This window comes from Mus caroli, chromosome 7 (assembly GCF_900094665.2).
Source record: "Mus caroli chromosome 7, CAROLI_EIJ_v1.1, whole genome shotgun sequence".
Taxonomy (NCBI): Eukaryota; Metazoa; Chordata; class Mammalia; order Rodentia; family Muridae; genus Mus; species Mus caroli.
Genome location: NC_034576.1, coordinates 101,639,222 through 101,660,597, shown reverse-complemented (window position 1 = coordinate 101,660,597; position 21,376 = coordinate 101,639,222). Strand labels below are relative to the sequence as shown.

General features: G+C 44.7%; 1 protein-coding gene across 2 annotated transcripts in view; it reads left to right on the top strand.

The window, feature by feature from the left end:
* Uvrag (UV radiation resistance associated) overlaps positions 1-21,376 on the top strand; it is a 266,200-nt gene that overhangs the window by 163,461 nt on the left and 81,363 nt on the right. For both annotated transcript variants that reach the window (XM_021167360.2, XM_029479367.1), the window contains one exon: positions 7,021-7,186. In XM_021167360.2, the coding sequence (XP_021023019.1) occupies positions 7,021-7,186 (166 nt within the window). The remainder of the gene's footprint in view (positions 1-7,020; positions 7,187-21,376) is intronic.

Sequence of the window (21,376 nt, the reverse complement as noted above, 5' to 3'; positions counted from 1 at the left end):
TAACTCTAGTTCAAGGTAATACAGCACCTCCACAGGCAGCAGGCACAGACATGATACACAGATGTATGCAGGCAAAATGCCTGTACACATAAATTAAAATGATAATTACAATTTTATTTACTAAGTGCTCTCGAGAACAGTCCTCCTTTGGAGGACTTGAGGGTAAGCTGCCTATGAGGATGTGAGCTTGGGGGAGCTGGCCTCCCACCTGTCTCCCATGCAGTGGTGTAGACAAGGGAGAGATAGCCTCCTCCCTGCCTGCCTGCCTGCCTCTCACCACCTATAGCAAGTGGGAGACCTGACCCTGGGAGCATTCGAGCAAGAGAACTGGCCCTCCCCATCACCAGTTATAGCACTTGGGAGAGGGGCCCTCTACCTCACCTGAGCAGCACTAGTAAAGCTGACCCTAGTGGCTGGGGCACGGGTGAGCCAACCCCGAGGGCATCAGTGCGGGATAACTGGCCCTGCCACTTGTCTGCCCTGCAGTGACGTGTGCAAGGGAGAGATGCCCCCTGACCCCTTGCCACCTAGGACAGGCAGGGAGCTGGCCCCAAGGTCATCAGAGTGGGAGAGCTGGCCCTGCCCCTCCCCTGCAGCCCTCGGGAGAGCAGGCCCTGTGCTTCTCCTGGACAGGACAGTAGAGCTGACCGTAACGGCGGGGGTGCTGGTAGGCCTGCTTCAAGGGTTTGAGAGTGGAACTGCTGGCCCTGCAACTTGTCTGTGCCCTCCCCCACCCTCACCCTTTGTCACCTAAGTCCCTGGGGTCAGGAGAGCAGGAGAGCTGTCCTGTCCCTTGCCTGCTGTAGCACAGTAGAGCTGGCCCTGATGTGGGGGTTGAAGGTGAGCCAACCCAAGGGTGTGAGTGTGGGAGAGCCAGCCCTGCTTCTGCTGGGTCTGCTGGGTTCTTGTCTGCTGGGTTGTCCTCTCCTCAGTAAACAGAAGTGGAAGTACTTACAGAAGGGAAAAGAGTGAAGGAAAGAAAAGATCAGAGCTATGTGATTAGAATATAGTAAGCAGCGGGGAGAAGAGAGGGTCAGAGAAGGAGGAGATGTCAGCAGGGCCTTGGCTGCTGGAAGGGGTCTCAGGTTCATTCTCAGTAAGTGGCCAGTGCCTAGAGCTTCAGAGGGGCTGAGGCATGCACAGAGCACTGACCTGCTCTACCCACAAGGCTTTTGGTTCTATTTTGGTTTTCTTTGAAGTGCCTTGTTTCTCATGGCTTCCATAGCTGTCTACACTTAGAATGCTTAGTAAAGCTGAATACATTCTCCAGTCCTTTAAAAATGCACAGTAGCTCTTCAGTAAAGTTGCTGAAGAGTGAAATGGGAGATAAAATGAAACCAACATTTAATTTTAGTCCAAGGTCCTGTTCAGTCCACTCCCTGAGAGCCCTAGAGTCAGAAGTTTTAGGAAGGATATACGCTATATTGTGTTCACATTCTGCAGGACACTCGTGTAGTCTAACAACACAGCACCTTGCCAGGTGCTGAAGGATACAGAGGATTAAGGCACTGGTCTGACCTTGGGAAGATTATAGTTCTGTTGTGGGCAACAGATAGGTAATTAAACCAGGCTAGAAAGTGGTTATTGAATACATACTATGTTAAAGGCTCAAAAAAGTGGGAATAATTCTCTTGGTAGGGGATCAGGAAAACCACTTCATAGAATCAGAGAATGTTTGAAAGAAGGGTAAGAGGGTGATTTAAGCTGGGTGAGTAAATATGCAGCAACATCAACCAGATATTGATGGTGAGCCTGTAGTTCCAGCACCCGGAGGCAGGAAGATCAGGGGTTCGATGCCAGCTCCCACTACGTGAGACTTTATTTTGAAAATTACAAGAGTAGTGTTTGATGTTATGAGATTACTTTAGTTCTGTGAGAATTTTCTTTATGGATAGAGAATTACCTTGTTTTGTTGTTTCAATTTTAAAAAGAGAAAGAAAGAGATGAGGGAAAGAGAGAGAGGGAGTAAGGGAGGGAGGAGAGGAAAATAAAAGAAAATTGAGACTTTGAAAATTTCAAACGTTTTTCCATCCAAGGACTCACCTTAACTGGTGGCAAAGCTTAATGTTACCACTGATCTGCCTGAATCTAGGATCTTCCTTATTCCTGTCATGATGCAACTTTCTTGTCTTTTAATAATGACCTCCTGAGCATCCACGGACTTTTTAGTGTGCTATAGCAGTGCGTTCTGGAAGAGGTTCTAGGAAAGGAACTTCCAACGGGTTTTCTCATGATGCCCATGAACCTTTGCTGGATACAGATTAGCACTGCATGGGTCAGTGATGTTTGGGAAACCCCACCAGGGGCCCTGTATTTATTATGCTTTTCTGAATGACTCAGTTATTGTTAGAGCATGCCAGAGAGAGCTGGACACAATGCGAGGAAAGGGTCCAGAGAGGAACGCTCATCTGAGTTCCATTGACTGAGACATTTAGTTTAAAAACGAGAAATGAAAAGAAAAGAAAAAACCCAATGTTTGTGCTTGTGTGTTTTTAAGTAATCCATAACACGAGAGCCTTTTGTGGTAATGAGACCCAGGTGTCCTCTGTGTCTGTGTCCCTTCATGCAGGCATGATTTCTTGGAAAGGAGAGTCCATATGTCAAACAGTGTTTCACTGAGAACATGGAATGACTTCATAACTGCTGTGGCACTGATTAGAGTCTTAACTATTTTGTCCTGTCTGCATCAGAGGGTGCTGGGTCCCTTAACAGAGGAGCTGCCTCAGGGACTGGGAAGGCGGGATGGTAAGAACTTTGAGATCTCTCTGCGCTCAGATGCATTGCCATATGAACAGTTTGTCCAACATAGAACTAAAGGAACGCTGAACTGACTTATAATGTTTGTGTAGCTGTTGTGTGTTTGTAAGAATTTTTGTCATAAAGATTATACACAAAAGCTCTAGCTTTGAGTGGCTTTCTACATCTTAAGAACAAATCATAAGTACCTACTATAAGGGAACTGTGGCTTAGCCTCCAAGCCCTTGGAACACTGTTGAGTTAGTATCATTTCACATACCTAAGTCTTACAGTTCACTCCCTCGCTCCCAACCCTTCTCCCTCCTTCCCTCCCTCCCTCCAGCTCCTCACTAGCAGAAGTATCATGTGTGACCTTTCTAACTCCCTAGAGCAGCCTCTGAAACCCACACCTCTGCTCTGTGTTAGGTGTGGCGGGCATCGTTAATGCTTGCTGGAAAAGCACATCTCAGAGGGCCATGTTTTGGCTCTGTCAGGTAAAACATCTTTCAGATCTCAGAATGCTGGGAACCTTAAACCTTTTGGTTTTCAGCTAAAATGATTGGCAACAGACTGTGACATCTGAGGTTGCATGGCCTGCAATCACCGTAATTAACCACACGAGTTCCCATTTTCCCACTGGAGGCTCAGTGGTCTTGGGGTGATGAAAGTGACTTCCCTACCAGGAGGTGGTTTTCCTTCTGAGGGCATTGAAATACCCCTGGGCCCTGTAAGGCTCCACGCGTGATCCTTTTAAAATGCTTTTTAATATAAAGCTTCAATATTGGAAATCCAACACCACGGTTTTTAACTGTGAGGCTGGTGAGGCGCTACGGCCTGGACCGGGAAACCTCGCATGGTGTTTAATAGGTAGAGCGGGGAGTCGTGTGGCTACGGCAGAGACCGTGGGCAGCCTAAACTGAAGCTCATTTCCAGTATTACTTAACTCTTGTCTGCTGTTTTCCTTTGATTTCATTTCTGTGCATACACCTCTCTGAGATTCCCTTTTAGTTTGACATTTAAGCAAAATTGGCTTTGTTCACTGGGGAGGTGATGTGAGATCACGCCTTTGTTCTTTTAATAAAGGTGTGTATGTAGTCTAAAAACATGCAAATGTAATTTTTCTTACCATTATCCTTTTAGTAATTTGAGAAGCATGCAGATGCTTGAGGTATTAACTGCTGGTGGTTTGTATTTGACTTTTTTGGGAGGTTTATCAAAAGACTTTTTTGTTGCTTCCTGAGAATTTTAACCCCTTTCCTACCGGGTTCTGCAGGAAGGCGGGGGAAGCTGAGTGTTAGCTCCATGGTGGGCACTGCCATGCTGCGAGTGTGAGCCCCCTTAGTCCTCCTCCTCTCCTTTCAGAAAACGGTTCTTTAGACACGGTCCTTTTGCTCTGAGGAATGGTTTTAGTTTGGTGACTCTGCTCAGTCTAGAAAGTGGGAGGTTGTGTCTCCACTGTGAAAGCTCTCCCAGTCTCAGCTGTGACTCCAGACATAGATACTGGGCAGCAGCATATTTTCAGGCCCAGAAGCAGTTTCCCCGTTCATTCCGCTGCTGTTGGTTTTTACCGATACGATTTTGACCACGCTGTCCCACCTGGGCCTCATCTGTGCCATCGGGGAATTGATGGCATTACATGCCATGCTATCTAAGATTTCTCTTATGAGAGAATTCATACTTTAAATTACTTTTTGTGACTGGAGAAAAACCCCCAGTTGGTAAAGTGCTTGTCACATGAGCATGGGAGCCTGAGTCCAAGCTCCGGCACCTCCGTGAAGAGCCGTATGTGGTGGAGCATGCCTGTGACCCCAGTGTGTGGGGGCTCCCTGGACTCAAGGTAACTCTGCCAGACCAATAAGCCCCTAAACAAGACAGACAGCTCCTGAGAAATGACACCCAAGGTTAATTTCCGGCCTGTGCTGGCACGCGTGTGCATGCACATGTGCACACACACACACACACACCTGCATGTGCACACACATTAAAAGTAAAGTACTTTTAGTTGCTAGTAAAGTATGATTTAAAAAGAGTTTCTACAAAGGCAAAATTATTAATAAAGTATTTGGTTGTGCCTGGGGAAGAGGACATCCTCTCTGGAAATAATTGGGATGCTAATTAGGAGTGACCCCGCAGTCACCTGAAATGGCTGTTATTCTACTTTTTCATGAGGTGTTTGGAGAGAACAAGAAGTACTACCTGTGATGCCTTTTTGTGAAGCACTACAGAAATGTGGGATTGCAGATTTAATTTTTTTTAAAAAAACATTTATGTTTATTATTTTGGATCATGTATGTGTAACCGTGTCTGTAGGTAGCTATGTGAGTATATGTGCAGATGCCCAAGGAGGCCAAAGGCATTGGCTCCTCCTGGAGCTGGAGTTACATGTGGCTGTGGGCACCTGATATGTGTGCTGGGAATTGAATCAGCTCCTCTGGCAGAGCAGTGCCTGCCCTAAGCACTGAGCCGTCTCTCCAGCCCCTGATCACAGACTTTTCACATGCACTTTTCCTGCAGTACAAAACTAGGACAACACTGGGATAGTGCATTCGAGTGCCGGCTACATCCTAGAACTCCAAGTTAAATGAGTAGATACTGTCTTTTGTTTTGTTTTTTAACAAGGTTCTGTGATCACGTGGGAGAGTGTCCTTACAGAGGGCTATGTCCGGCCCACTTACAAGCTGTTTCAGTGGAGAGTTCTTTAGTCTCTTTGAGCCTTCTTTTTTGTTTTGTTTTTATTTTAACCTGTAAAATGGATGAAACCGTACTAAAGGAGAGTCTAGTTTAGTATTTGTTGGTAAGTGAACGAAGTGAGTAGCAGTGAGTAGTATTTGTTTATAGGGCGATCACTGAGAATCGAGGAGCCATAGGTAGTAAAGTGCAGGGACTTCGTTCACTGAAGAAGGGTGGTGGGTGCATTCCTGCCTCGAAAAGCTACTTACGCAGATACTGAAACCATAAACGGAACGATATGAACATAGGATTAGTAATTGAAGTTGAAGGTGTCCTTAGGAGTCATGCAATAGTAAACCATCATTTAGACCCTCTCTCCTCTCTCGTTGCTGGGTACCCAGAGCCTGTGTTAAATTTTTGCACATGTGCAAGCTTTTTAAGGTACTTAAGGAACACTGCATGCTAGGCAGGACATTTGAATTCTTCCATTGCATCACTTTAGTTCTGAATAGAACTAAATAGAACTTGAATAATCATTTATAACCTTATAGGTAGGAGTAGAAATATGGATGGTGAGTTTTAGAATATAATTGTTTATATCTTTTTAAAAGCCAGAAGCTTATATTTATATGACACATGTGTTTTCCCCTCATGTACTTTCATGTAAGTTACATGACAAGGTTGGTGTATGAACAATGAATACAGTTTGGGACATTCACTTCACTGTGGAACCTATGTCCCCTTTGCCTCATCTCAGATCTCCCAGGCTTCTTGGTGCAACATCGCCCTCATCAGTATCTGAAGCGTGCCTCGTAAGGAGGTGGGGTGGGGTTTCGCTTCACTTCAGAGTGAGTGAGTGTCTTAGTCAGGGTTCCTATTCCTGCACAAACATCAAGACCAAGAAGCAAGTTGGGGAGGAAAGGGTTTATTCAGCTTACACTGCCATGTTACTTACTGTTCATTACCAAAGGAAGTTGGGACCGGAACTTAAGCAGGTCAGGAAGCAGGAGCTGATGCAGAGGCCATGGGGGGATGTTTCTTACTGGCTTGCTTCCCCTGGCTTGCTCAGCTTGCTTTCTTATAGAACCCAAGACTACAGCCCAGGGATGGCACCACCCATAAGGGGATCTCCCCTCTTGATCACTAATTGAGAAAATGCCCCACAGCTAAATCTCATGGAGGCACTTCCCCAACTGACGTTCCTTTCTCTGGGATAACCCCAGCCTGTGTCAAGTTGACACAAAGCCAGACAGTATAGTGATCTTGTACAGCACCTGGACTCTGTTACAGTAGAACCTCTGACTGATCACAGAGACTCAAGTATTAATTTCTCGCTTTAAAAGGATGTGAAAGAAAGTAACGGCTATTCGGGCACACTGAGAGCTCTCCGTCAGATGTCTTAGAGCTGACCCAGCCCACTACTCACTGGGAGATAGCTCTGTGTATAGTTAGTAGGTGCCGTTTCAAGCCTTATTAATGTGTTTATATTTGCACAAGTTAACATAATTTAGTCTGATTACTATTTTACTTACCACATATTTGTATAAGACTTCCTCAGAGCTACATTCGTGAGGTAAATGGTTATATTCTTTTCCTCTGTTTTCAAATTTACAGCAAAAGATGATGGAAGCATTGCCGTCGCCCTTGGTTACACTGCACATTTGGTCTCCATGATCTCCTTCTTCCTACAAGTACCCCTCAGGTATCCCATAATTCATAAGGGGTCCAGATCAACAATCAAAGATAACATCAACGACAAGCTGACAGAAAAGGAGCGAGAGTAAGTGTCTTTTGTTTGTGTAATATAAGCTGATTGGAAACATGGTGAAACGCTGAGTATGCTGGAAAGATGAAGTGTCGTCTAATGGAGGACAGTTTCCATATGCCCTATGACCTTTGTGCAGCGCACCTCCTAACATGGTGAGACTGTCAGAAACAAACTAACCATGCAGCAGGGGGTATGGCCTAGCGTGAAGTGCAAGGCCTGTGTGCCGAGGCTTTAGTCTTGATCCTCAGCCCTGTAAATAAACTTTCCATAGCCTACAGCCCAGAAGAAACCATAAAGAAAGTATACAACTTAACCTGAATGTTTGTGAGAATGGAGCATGGCAGTTTGTGGAGCATAACTGTATCTGGGCTCATGATATTTACACCCTAAGTACACACACATCAGAAAAGGTATTAGAAAGTAACTTATCTAAGTCTCAAAGTGATGCCGCTGAAAAAACGGTCAGCAGAAGCTTGGAAAATCCATGGAAGGAAATAGTGAAGGTCGGGGTAGGGGTCAGCCGGGGTGTTGCACAGTGGGGCAGGCAGAAGGCCTGGTCTTTGAAACAACAGACCAGTACACAAGGCCCTGTAAGGGAGAATTTAGAAAGAAAAGCAAGAAGACATAATAGCAGATCAAGGAATAAATAATGGAGAAGCCCCACAAATGCGCATACAGGTGTCAGAGTGAAGAGACCATGTGGACAATTTTAAGCTAATACTTTGAAAATTCTAGCTAAGTGCCTTAATTTCTAGAAAGACACTACTTTCCTACATAAATAGTTGGCATTTAGAAAACACCAGAGTAAGGCTGGTGTGTGACTTGTCATCTCAGCAGCCTCAGCACCTGGGAGGTGGGGTCAGGACCAAAAAAGGGGAAGGGGTGGGGAGCAGGAGGAAGATCAGGCACCAGTGGCCACACAAGGAATGGGAAGATGGAGTATGCTAGATGAATTACTCGCAACTCGGGCTTCACATTAAAGTCATCCTGAGAGCCTTAAAAACTGAGCTTTTAACCCCTAGATTCCCGACCCTCTCTCTCCACAGAGATCCTGACTCCATCGGTGGCGCTTGGGTCTGAGAGATATTTAAAGCTTCATTAGTGGTTCTGATGTATACCGTGGTTGAGAACCTCGTTCCTAGTTAGGATATCTTGTTTCCATGGCATGAAAGTTTAGACATTGCCATGTATACTTAGGGAGCTTGGAAGCTCTTTAGCATCACTGTCTTTAAAGTGAGCTGTGCAGAGAGGAGGGAGCTTAGCAGCTTGGTCAGCCCTCAGTAGCCATGGGTTCCAGCTGTACTTGTGAATTCTGCATCCATGGGCTAGCCAGCATTCAATTACAAGTACTGGGGTGGGGGTGGGGGGCAGTTGTGTCTATATTGAACATGCACAGTTATACTCTAGACAGGACAGTAAAACTTTTAAAGAATTTTTAAAAAATTTAATTATGTGTATATATGTGTGTGGAGGGGATGTTATACTGGAGGTCAAAAGAAGTATATACTAGAGCTGGTGTTACAGGCAACCCTGAGCTTCGTGGTGTGGACACTCTGTGGGATCAGTCAATGCCCTTAGCTGCTCGGCATCTCTCCAACCCCCAGTATGTCAGCTATTGAGCCATTAGTGAATAGTGTTGCTATGAGTATTTACTTACAGGTGTCTTGAGTGCCCAATCTGTTCTTTGGTGTGTATCCCTACCCGTGTGGTTGCTGGGTCTTGTGGCAGTCATCAGATAGTAGGACTTAGAAGCAACTTAAAACATACCATGAATGCGTGTAGGCTATGTGCACACACCGTGACGTTGTAAGGGATTTGAGAATCATGGGTTCTGGCATCCATGAAAGAGGGTGGGGATCAGCCTTCCTCAGGTATTAGGGGATGTTCCGTGTCTGGAGGAAGAAAGGCTTTCAGCTAAGGAGTATGTGAATAAGTTAGATGATTCCCTTTTCCAGTGTGGTGATTGATTTGAGCCCAAGTATACGCCTCAGTTTAAAGCCATAAGAAGTTAAGGAGAACCTATAATGTATTTGACAAAGGGAACATGAGGTGGTTTTCTCTTGGATTTTTTTTTAAAAATCAATTTTAAATTTAGCACAAAATTCAAGATTTAAAGTGTTTATTCAATTTTGTGCAGCTAGCATGCCTATAGTTCTAAAGCCCAAAGCAAAGCCTCTCCCTCACGCTGCCCCTCCTCAGCCCCTGGCAGCCATCAGTCTGTTTCTGTCTCCCTGAATTCTCCTATTTTGGATATTTTATATAAGTGGAACCATACAATATGTGACCTTTTCTTCCTGGCTTCTTTCGGTTTGCATAATGCTTTCAATGTGTCTGTGCTGAAACAGAGCTGAACTTCATTCATTTTTATGGCCCAATAATTCTCCAGCAAGTGTGTGCAGCACCACTTCTTGTTTCTTCGTTCATCTCTTGATGGACGTCTGGGTTATTTCTACCTGTGACTCGCATGAGTACTGTCGCTTTGAATATTTACTCATGGTTGTTTGAGTCCCCATTTTCAGTTCTCTCCTTCACCTCTGTGAAGTTACTGAGTCACACAGTGAGACGGCTTAACTCTGACAGGAAGCCCCAGTGGGCAGCCCTTGGCAGCCCTGCCATCTGCATTCCCAGATGTGAAGTGTACCCTCTGTGGGTTTGCTTTGTTATTCCTTTTCTGAACGGTGCTTTTTTTTTCACTGTTTTTGTTTTTTTTTTCCTTATGCTTAGGGACAGTTTGTATATCTTATTTGATGAAATGTCTCCTCTTATCTATCGCCCATTTTCTAATTGGGTAGTTTATTTTTATTGTTAGGTTGTAAAAGTTATTTATGTATTCTGGAAAGTAGACCCTTATCAGATCAGTGGTTTGCAAGCATTTTCTCTCATTCTATGAGTTGTTACAATTTAAATAAAAAATTAAAGCCAACGTTATATGCCTGGGTGTGTTGTTAGAGCAGAGGGGCTTCCAGTCGGCCCCATTGTCAGTTCCCATCTGCCAAGGAGTTGCTGAAAGACCAATCACACCTGACTTCTGGAGCCAGGGTTCACCTCCATCTTTTCATAGGACTACCTTTGTCTAAACTGACTCCAAGTCTAGTCTGTGCTATTATAGCAGTGTGCGTGTGTGTGTGTGTGTGTGTGTGTGTGTGTGTTCGTGCACACGAGCGTGCGGGTAGACATGTGCAGGTGTGTAGCAGACTTATAAACAAGACTTTTTTTTTTTTCATTTTTCATTTCATTTCTTCTTCCTAGCTCGAGAGTCTAGGAAGCTCCGAGTCATGGTCCTGACCTTTTCTCTGTTCACTGAAGCCGGTTCCATCCCAATTGCTGCATCTTCTAGACAGGAGGGAGTTGTGTTCTCATGGGGTGGGAGGGATGGAAGGCGTGTAAAAGTCTAACTCCTCCTGTCGAGTCCTTTTGCCATAGCTTTAATCCATTCATGACAGCAGAGTCCTTATGACCCCACCTCACCCCCCTTCAAGAAGGGGCTCCACCTGCCAATGCTATTGAGTTGGGGTTACATGTCTGGCATTTCCGTACCCCAGCTTTCTGATTGTTCACTCTTCTTCCTGAGTGCAACCCCTAGTCATAGTGTTCAGTGTCTTCCTTCTTAGGGGGTAAGGACACATGCCTGATAATCTGCTCCTAAGCCCATCTGTCCATAATTAGGCTGTGCTTGTTTACCTATCCCTGTAACGTTAGGGGGAAGCAATGAAGAGTTCCTTCATCGCCTCCTCGGTGCTCCTGGTGCCTAAAGTGTCTTTCATTCTGATAAACGTGAGTGGTTTTGTCATTTAGTGCTTATAATTGTCACATCTAAAACTTACTGCTCAGTCCAGTGTCAGAAGGTTAATCCATATGCTTCCCTTACTGGCTTTTATCATTTTCTTTGCTGTTGTTTTGTGTGTGCTGTTGTTGTTGTTGCTGCTGCTGTTTTGAGACAGGATTTTTCTGTGTAGCCCTGGCCATCCTGGAACTTGGTCTGTAGATGACCGTCCTTGAATGCAGAGATTCACCTGCCTCTGCCTCCCAAGTGCCAGGATCAAAGGCGTGCACTACCACAGCCAGCTGTAACTTTAACTTTAATCTTAAAGGCAGCTATTTGTTCCATTTGGGATTATTAGTTTTTATTATTTATAGTGTGTGGAAAGGCTGTTCTTTCTCCCTTGAATGGCCTTGGCATCCTTGTTGCAAAAAAATTAATTGGTCATGGATTATTTCTTAATTCTCTTTCAGTGGTCTATATATATGCTTTTAAGCCAGAATCATAATAATGTTTGCAATTTTGAAGGGAAGGAACTCCAAATTTGTTCCTTTGCAGTACTGTTTTGGTTATTTGGGGCCCTTTGCAATTCCTTAGGAATTGGAAGATCAGGTTTGCCAACTCTGAATGATTTTGAAGGTAATTATATTGATATCTAATGACCAAGTATTGGCATCTTACTAGTAATTATTAGTAACAGCTTGTCTTTGTTTAGGTCCTTTTCTGTTCTTCTTGGCAGTTTTATACTTTTCCATATACCAGTCTTGCATGCCCTCGGTTAAATTTCTGTATATTTTATTGTTGTCGTCATTTCTCTCAGTGTTTGAATTTTCTGTATATTGGCCCATGTTGTCTTGAGCAGAAAGTTTGAATTCTCTTTGGCCTAGATGCTTTTGCTTTGTCTTGGTTCTCTTAGCTAATTGTTGCTGCTATACAGCATCCAGCATAGCACTGAGTCACTGGGGAGAGGGGAGTCTGTCTCCTCATCCTCAGAGAATGCGCCTAGCCCTCTGCCATGGAGGACTCTGCTGCTTCAGGAGGCTCTCTGCTGTGCTCAGACAATTCTTTGTTCTCCCAGCGTCTCTGCCTTGAAGGGGCAGTGGGTCTCATCAAGTGAATGATCAAGAGGCTTCGGGCTCTCTGCTCTCCCTGTGGTATAAGTCCCACTTGGCAGAGTCTATAGTCCTCTTAACAGGACTCAGGGTGCTGAATTTTGTTGACAGTTTTTACATCTGTACATGTAAGGCTGTCATTTTCTGTTTGTTAATGTGCATCTGACTTTAGGGTCAGGGTAGTGTGACCTTCTAAAGTAAGAAAGGAATTGATCCCCACTCACGGTCAAGCCTTTTTGGAGAGTTTGAGGGAGCCTGTTAACCCTTTCTTTAATAATTGTTTGAATTCACCAGTAAAGCATCTGGTCTGGGACTTTTGTCTAGAGGTCTCTGAGATGTTTCTTTTAGTTCTGCTCCTGTCCCAGTGTTTCTGCATCTGTTCCGTCGCTCAGTTATGTTTCTAGGTGTTGACCTATGCCATCCAGGTCGTCTGGTTTGCTGGTGCAGTTCGCTGCTTGTACTGTTTTCTGGTAATTACTCTTCCTGTCAGGTCTCTCTGCTGTCGCCACCAGTATCTGGTGTATCTGGGTATCTGCCTTTAATGATTTGCCATAGCTTAACAGTTTGTTAGTGTACTCAGACTTTTTAAGGAAATACCCATTAGCTTTACTGATTCCATTGGTTTTGTATACTTGACGTTGTAAATTGCAGTCTATATAATATCCTTTATTTGCTAGGTGTTTTATTGTTGTTTTCTCTTTTTATTTATATAATATAAAATTTTATTGAGATATTTTAATGACAGTGTTGGCATTTATACATTTCTACATCTTTTTTTGTATACTGTGTTTTGTTTCATTTGTCTCAGTGTATTTTCTGATTCCCCTTATGATTTTTTTCAGTAGCCCATTGGTTAAGAACATGCTATGTGACTTTATGTATTTATTTTAGAATTTTTTTGGTTTCCCTTTCCTAACTTTTATCCCACTGTAACCGGTTATTTCTGTAAGTCCTTAAATTAATATTTATTTTGTGAGCTATTTTGGAGACTACCTCACATGTACTGAAGAAGAACATGCCTTACCTCTACGTATGTGTACATGTGTGTACATGTGGGTGTGTGTGGGGGTGCGTGCACAGGCATGTCACTCACTCAGTGTATATGTGGAGATCAGCGTGTATCTGCTGAGTCTGGTTGCTTACAGTATCATGGCAGCTGCTGTGTGATTATTAGTCACCTTGTATCTGGATTCTCTGGACATTACTGGAACCTTTAACATAAGGATGTCTTCATCTTTCCTCAATTCTGGCTGTATTTGCTTCCTGCATTTTGGACTGCTGCAATGTCCTGCATATATCTTAGGGTGTATTAACTCTCTGTGGGTTAGCTCTTTTATGTTGGTCTTTATAATGATCCATCTCCCCACTTAGAACATTGTTTTACTCAAGGAACATTTTATTTTTTCCTGCGTTTAATTCAATAACCCTTAGTTCTCTTTAGATTATTGTCTGTCTGGTATTTTTCCGGTTTCTAATTACATTTATTTGTGTGCTGGGAAGTGGGGCAAATGCCATGTCATGCATATAAAGGTCAAGGGACAATTTAAAAACTTATTTTAAAATCTTTATGTCTGTGCTCCATGTATATGCAGTAGCTGAGGAGGCCAGAAGAGGGCGTCAGATTCCCTAGGACTGAAGTTACAGAGAGTTCCAAGCTGTCCTATGGGTGCTGGGGATTGAACTCAGGTCCTCTGGAAGAGCAGCCAGTGCTCTTAGCAGCCACTGAGCCATCTCTTAAGCCCCCAAAGGACATTTTTTAAAGTATCAATCCTTTGCTTTTATCTTGGGAGGTGAGGGTCCCAGAGATGGAACCCAGGTTGTCAGGCTTGTGAGCAGGCGCCCTTCCTCACTGAGGCAGCTTGTCAGCCTCCTCTTTGTCATTTTGACCCTGTTAGAGTTTTGGGTTTGTCTTGGTTTGGTTTGGTTTTGAAGACCCTCACTCCAGAAGGTACAAGTCAGAGTATCAGAAGTTCAGGGTCATCACTCGCTACACTGAAAGTTGGTGGCAGCCTGCGATACAGGAGAACTTTATGTCCTCACATGTTACATCTGTATACATTAGTTGCCACGAGTATATTGAGTCTTCAGCGCACAGACACACTCAGATATATCAGATTCCCAGAAACGTCCCCAGGTTTCTCTCCCAAGTGGTCGTACAGTTGGCTTGCCTCACAGCTTGACCAGTGGTAACTGTGTCTCAGCACTGCATTCTGATAGGACGTTCACCCTACAGGTAGCCCCTAGACAGACACATTTTTGTAGGGTAAGATCTGCTTTGCTCCCCTAAGAAGCAACCACAAGCTCCTCACTGGGAGTGCAGGCTGCCGTCTCCAGGCGCAGAGCTGAGCTGGAGAGATCAGATCCAGGGCGCTGGAGCTCTCTTCCCACTTCCCTCCTGACTTGATGGCTGGTGGAAACCTTTGACTATTTTCCAGAGTTTTGACAAAGTTGCTTTTGACATTTTTGCTTGACTTCTTTCTTTCTTTTTTTTCTTTCTTCCTTTTTTTTTTTTAAACATTTCTGGAGGATCAGACCCTTTGAGTAATCCCTCCACTGTTTGCTCTGACATCATTCAGTTAGTGATGAAAAATGTCACCTGTAAGAAATGAAAGGCCTCTGCGTGATATTAAACAAGAGAGACAACCATGGCCAGACAAGTGCTTGAGAAAAGATCACCTTAAGATTTTAATTTTTCTGCTTACAATTGTGTGTGTGTGTGTGTGTACGTACAATGGCATGTCTGTGTAGTGTTCACGTGTGGGAGGCATGCCGTGATACACATGAAGGTCAGAGAACAGCTTGGGAGTTGGTTCCGTCCTGCAGGGCCCTGGAGCAGTTTCTGGTCTCTGTGCTTAACAGCGGACAGCCCTCGCCTCCCTGAAGCTCGGGCTTCCTCTACCCTCTCAGCCCCTCTGTGCCATGTTTTCAAAAGTAAATGTCCCTCCAGATTCTTACCAAGTTGCTACATAATAATCTGACTTTAGATGCGAGTTCTGTGGGAAACTGTTTGGAAGCTAGAAGGAGGACTACCTCTTGGAATGCTGGTATTCTTTCTTTAGATCATTGTATGAGTTGTGAGGGTCAGCTGGACAGATGAGGAACTCAGCAGACTGTGCTGGCTGGCAAGACCTCTGCTGACTGTTTCCAGCTTTAGTTTGTCAGGAGGAAAGGAATTCTGTTTTCTACTGCTTTGCCATTTTTCTGAACCCCATTGTATCTCATTAACTAAATGTATTTTTTTGACGTTTTAATGTCAGTGAAGGTGAAGTCACCTTATCATTACTAGTATGTTGTATTATGCACTCATCTTAGCTTTACCTCAGTTAATGGTGCATTTTAGAATTGATGTCTCAGATTTTAGTGAACTATTAAACATTCAGACTGATTTTATGAAGTTTTAGAAAATCCTTCAAATCCTTTTTGGAACAGCAGAGATATAGACGTAAATGTATTATTCTGCTGTTGATTGACTCAGCCTGTCGGTTGACGGTTATTCTATCCCAGACCCTGAGAGAGCAGCTTAGACATGGTTTGCTCCTCTACTGAGTATTCGCATTGGTATGAACCTTTGTGGGGCATTAAATGGAATCAGGCCTTCACGGGAGATGGAAAGGAAGAGCTGACTGACTCATTGGACAGATTATAGTTAATGTCCCAGAGACCTGGGATTCTCTCAGCCACTGCTGTCTGGTTGCCTGCCTGTGCAGGCTGTTGCATGTGACATGGCTGAGTTCACGACTCTTCGTGGGGGTTGGAGGAAGGGAAATCATTCTGTCTGGCCAGTTAGAAGCATGGCTCCGGAGTGCTGCTTTGCTCATCCTGGGCTGTGTACTGCACGACATAAAGAGAAACTCGGTCTTTGCTGCAGGTCCCTGCAAGACTGGGCCACTGAACAGGAAGGGTTTGGCATAAAAGTCCAGCTGTGCCAGTCGGTAGTGGTGCACGCCTTTAATCCCAGCAATTGGGAGGCAGAGGCAGGCGGATTTCTGAGTTCGAGACCAGCCTGGTCTACAAAGTGAGTTCCAGGACAGCCAGAGCTATACAGAGAAACCCTGTCTCAAAAAACAAAACAAAAGTCCAGCTGTAGTGTGTGTCTTACTTCCCTTGCTGAAGACTAACATGTAAGTTTCCAAAGTGGTTTTGAAAGAAAAATGTATTGTTGATTGCTTGCTTCACTGCTTTCGCTGTCTGGAGGATGACAGACACACTTGGGTCAGAGACTGGGATGTCCCTGGCTGGGCTGGGCCCCACAGGCCAGAGTGGAGGCTTTTCAAGCCCTCAAAGGTGTCTGATGTTTTTTTTTTTTCCCCCAGTTTTTAAGGATAGGTTTTTTTCCCCTTTGCTTTATTTTCAGATGGAGAAATGGGGTGATATAACTGGCAGGTACTTTTGAAACTTCCTGGCCCGTCTACAGAAGAACTTTACAGATCTCTAAAAGATGGGCAGCTGGGGTTGTCCTGGTGGGCTTGTTGGAATCTGGAAAATGTGATTCTGTTCTTCACATTTCCTCAATTTTTTTCTTGTACTTAAGTTTATTCCTTTTAGAGGACTATGACCAAAGGCCCAGGAATTCCCTCTTTATCTGACTGAGTCTGATTTTGGGTGGGGGGGCGGATTAAACTTCTAATAGCAATTGTGATTTAGTATTTGATTTAGAAATTGTGATATGTCTAAACTCAGATGGTATTGAGCCAAGGTTATAGTCGTCCCTGTGGCCCTGGTTCTGGTGGAGGCAGAGAGATGTTTTAGTTCATAAGCTAACTCTGCGCCCCGTGTGTAAAGGGGCCACCACACGGGACCCTGAGTCTTGAGTCTTTTCCTTTTCTTGTAGATCCCAAGGAATGTCTGGGGGTCCATGAAGGTTCCTTTCTCTTTTAGTGGCAGAGTAGCTGAGAGTGTCTTTGTTCCTCTGTTCCCTCAGCCCGCCGCTTAGCTGTCAGTACTGACTTGAATGAATGAATGAATGAATGAATGACTGGAATTTGGTTTTCTAATGTCATGTTGTTGAACAGCTAGAGTTGCTTGACTTTGTATGTGTGGTGAGTGCCTGGGACTTCACTGAGCGTCACAGTGAAAGCGGAGAGGAAGCCCCAGAGCTCTAGTGTGGAGTGTTGAGCGCTGTAACTCTCTCCTCATTTCTGTCACCCACCTCGGCATTGTTATCTGTCAGCAGCATCTTTAAAGATCCCTAGGTTCCTTTCTCTAACAACTTTCAGCGTCTGTTCATGAGTCGACTTTGTTTCTTTCCATGATAAAGTATTCAGACAGAGGCGACTTCATGGAGGAAGGGTTGATCTCAGCTCACAACTTGGGGCAGTCCACCTCAGCGGGGAAATCAAGGCAGTAGAAACTGAAGCAGCCAGTCACACTGTATCTAGGATCAGGAAACAAGTCCAAAATGTGTCATATCATAGCTGCCTCCACTGGGAAGAGCTTAAGACGAGTGTGCTGAGACTGCGTGGCCCCAGCTGGCCTGCTGAGCGCCTTCTGGTCCATCCCCAGGCTGCTCGGAGTCACAGCCTGGGTTTCAGCAAAGCCAAGCTCTTGTTCTTCCAGACACCTCATGTTACCTTTGACTTTGTTACTCATTGTCCATCCTGGCCTATCTGCCTTTAATACCTTCCCTAACCATGTCCAGAATCAAAGTCATAGCTGCACATAAGCACGCACACCATTCTCCTCTCTGGAAGGTACTCCTTACGCCCCGCCATCCTGCATTCTCTGCCTTTTGTTGTCCAGGAAGCAGCTCTCGTTACTCATCTCTGAGATGAAGCACTTTGGTGTATGTGCATTGAATATTAACAACTCCCAGGTCAATTGTGCAAGTGTGTCTTAATCGTTGTTGTTTGAGGCGTGGGGTCTTACCATATACCCCAGGCTCATCACAAATGTGCCTGCTTCCATCATTTTTTGTACTGCTATGCCTGGCCTTACTTGTTTTGTTTTACCCTTGTCTGAAGACTTTTCAATGTAGGAACTACATGTTTCTAGGTCATTAAACTATGTCCACTTCATGCTGAGATCCTTGTATTAACATTTAAAACGTCGGGTTGTTTTAGTTAAGAGAATGAAGGGATGTTAAGTTTTGCAAATGCTATTAAGTAACCTGACCCTCCACACTGCGGTCTCCACAGTCTTAACTCTAGATGCTCTGGCCAGGACAATGGTTATTTCACGGAACCCCTCGGGAGCACAGCAAGCTCTTCACTTCGGTGCTTGTTGTAATCCAGGCTGCAGCAGCTCTGCTGAGCCGGCTGGGAGTGAGAGCAAGGAATGTTTTAAAATGAGGAATCCCTGTGGAATTGCAGGCAAGAGAGATCAACACAATAAAAATGCAGAAGGTGGTTGCTGGGTGAGACAGGAAATGAACACCTTGTGTAGCTCTGGCTTTGCGCTGAGAGGGAAATGTGGAGAATGAGTCAGAAGGATGGCGCGGGCCGTTTCATTGCTGACACTTGGAAGGATATTGTGTGTGTCGCTTTTAATGAAGTGAGCTTCAGCAGCGCTGACGTTATTATCTGCATGAGGAAGTCTTCTCCAGTGTTTTGTCATCTCAGTTTTCTGCATCCAACTAAATTAAAAATCAGTAATGTAATGGGACAGTGGGACAAGAAGGAAAACCAGATGACGATGACACGTGGCCCCAGCCTGAACTCCTGCTCTCTGGTTTGCAATATATTCAAATCAGGGTAGAAGTTCAGGAATTCCCAGAAGGCAGACGGGGTGAAGGGATAATGTATTTAGTGACTGGTGGGCTGTGGTCTAAGTGAAATCGTGTTACTTTATTAGAATGTATGACATCATGTTTGTCACAGGTGGCCCCAGAATAGCAGTGAAGTATGCCGTGGGCTGGCTTTGCAGTCTTTCACATTATCACAGACAGCAAAGGTGCTGTGGACTCTGGCAGGATTGTTCGAGACTTTGTTGATGTTTTATTAAAAGACACACTATTGTTTCCATTCGTTCTGCGCACAGGATGGTTTTGGTTAGCAGAGTAGGGAGGTGAGGACACTAAGAAGCGAGTTTCTGCTGCAGATGCCCTGTGAGGCAGGCTCCGAGGCCTACACGTGTGTCCCTTTGGCTGCTCACTCAGGCACCACAGTCTTACTTTCCCTCAAGCAACTGAGAAAACAAAACAACACAAACAAACAGACAAACAAACAAAAAGTGCACAGTCCTAAGCAGCGTGCAAGATTCTAGAGATGGCCTGTCTGTGCTGAGATCCATTTTGTCCAGGACGTGTCTGTGCTGAGTGTTCCCTGCCTGTGAGCCTCTGAGCAGACATCTCAGTTTAGCAGATCAGCTGCACCCCATAGCAGCATTTGGGTCTTCAGGTGGCCATTCTCCGTCAGAAGGGGCTGACGGCCAGCACAAAGCTAGGCTGAAAGACCAAGCAGTAGCATGCTGGTGACAGACATTCCTAGGCATGTGAGCCAGGATGCGTGTGGCAGACTAGAGAAGCCCAGGCAAAAGCTGGATACCACAAAGGGCAGGTCTCCTGCACAAAAGAGCTGCTGCCCGGTTTGCATTGCCCACCATGCAGTTTGGTGCCTGTCCTGTAAGTGATGCATTTGGGGTTGCTTGCTGTCCTCTTTTAGGCGTAGATGAAAAAGAGATACACTTATAATTTAATCTTGAAGCAAAAATTCAAATTTCCTTCAAAGAAAGCTTGAGTAGTTAATAAATTTATTTAAACCACTATTAATATATATTTATTCTGGATCACATTGGTTATAATAAACATAACTTCATTTAAACATACAGTTGCTCCTACCTGTACCTACCAGAGAGAGCTCTATTTGAATTGTGGTGGTGGTAGCTCTGATTTTTTTTCTTGTTTTGAGATAAGGTTGTGCCATGTAGTCCAGGCTGCCTTCAAGCCTGCCATGTAGTCCAGGCTGCCTTCAAGCCTGCCATGTAGTCCAGGCTGCCCCCAGCCCCCAAGTACTAGGACATTCACCTTGCTCATGCTGGTTTTAAAGGATGACTACTGTAATTTCGTGAGAACCCACGCTTCCTCCTCACTCTGAGACATTCTCTGAATGCTTGCTTTAGCCACTAGCTGTGGCTTACTCATCTGAGAAACTGAAGCTGTGGCCTCTGAGAAGAGCATCCTTGCAGAGCGGTCTGTCCAGGGCCACAGTATTCTGCCATGTCAGTGCACTCAGTCACCCCACAGGGTAGTCACAGTCCCGTTTCTGCTCGGAGAACTTGTTGGTCCTGTTTCATTACAGTAAACATGAGATTCAGGTTTTTAGAATTAAAACTCCTTGGCTTCACATTCAGAAAGGTTTTCTTAAGTAAACCACAGAAATAGCCCATACCATAAGTTTGATTTCATTTACAACAAAAAGCAGCTTGCTTATAAACAAAAGAAAACAATGAAAAAGGAAGCCACGGGTCAGCAGAAAATATAATAGAGCCTGCAAACTAACCAAAATGATGATGATGATGGTGGTGGTGATGGTGGTGTCATCATCATCTGTCTGTCTGTCTGTCTGTCTGTCTGTCTGTCTGCCTGCCTGCCTGCCTGCCTGGGGGTGGTATGTATAGACCCCAGCACAAGTATGGAGGTCAGAGGACAACTTGAGACACAGGTCCTCCTCTTCCTTGCAGGGTACCCCAGGCTGGCTGGCCCACAAGCTTCCTGGGATTCTCTGTCTCTACCTCCCATCACATCCTTGTAGGAGCACTGGGATTGCAGATGGCACTGCCCCTGACTTCTCATGGGTTCTGGCCATTCCAGCTCAGGTCCTCACTTGCAAGCCAAATGCTTTGCTCACTAAGCCATCCTCTTGGCTCCAGAACATTTTTTCTCATATATTTGTGTATAAGTAATAAGAGCAAACAACATAATAGAATGTGGATAGTATGGTGTTTAAGGTGTTACAGCAGAACAAACCTTCAGTGTCCAATAATACAAGAAAAATACCACACTAGGAACCATGAAGATGCAAATCAAAGCCGGGAGAGGGCCAGCAAGATGGCGCTTGCCACCAACCAGATCCAACCATCTGAATTGGGTCCCTAGCACTTCCATGATGAGAACCCACTCCACAAGTTCACTGCGGCACATGTGCACCCCCCACAGACAGACAGACACTGTTTTATGTCCTGGAAACTGGCAAAATTCAGAATGTCTGTCTAAAGCCAAATTTTGTGAGCATGGAGAGAGAGACCAGTCCTTTGATAATGAAGTTTGTATTTAGTTCATCTATTTCAGAGAGCAATTTAACAATACTGTACTGGCTAGTTTTATGCCAACTTGACACAGCTGGAGTTATCACAGAGAAAGGAGCTTCAGTTGAGGAAATGCCTCCATGAGATCCA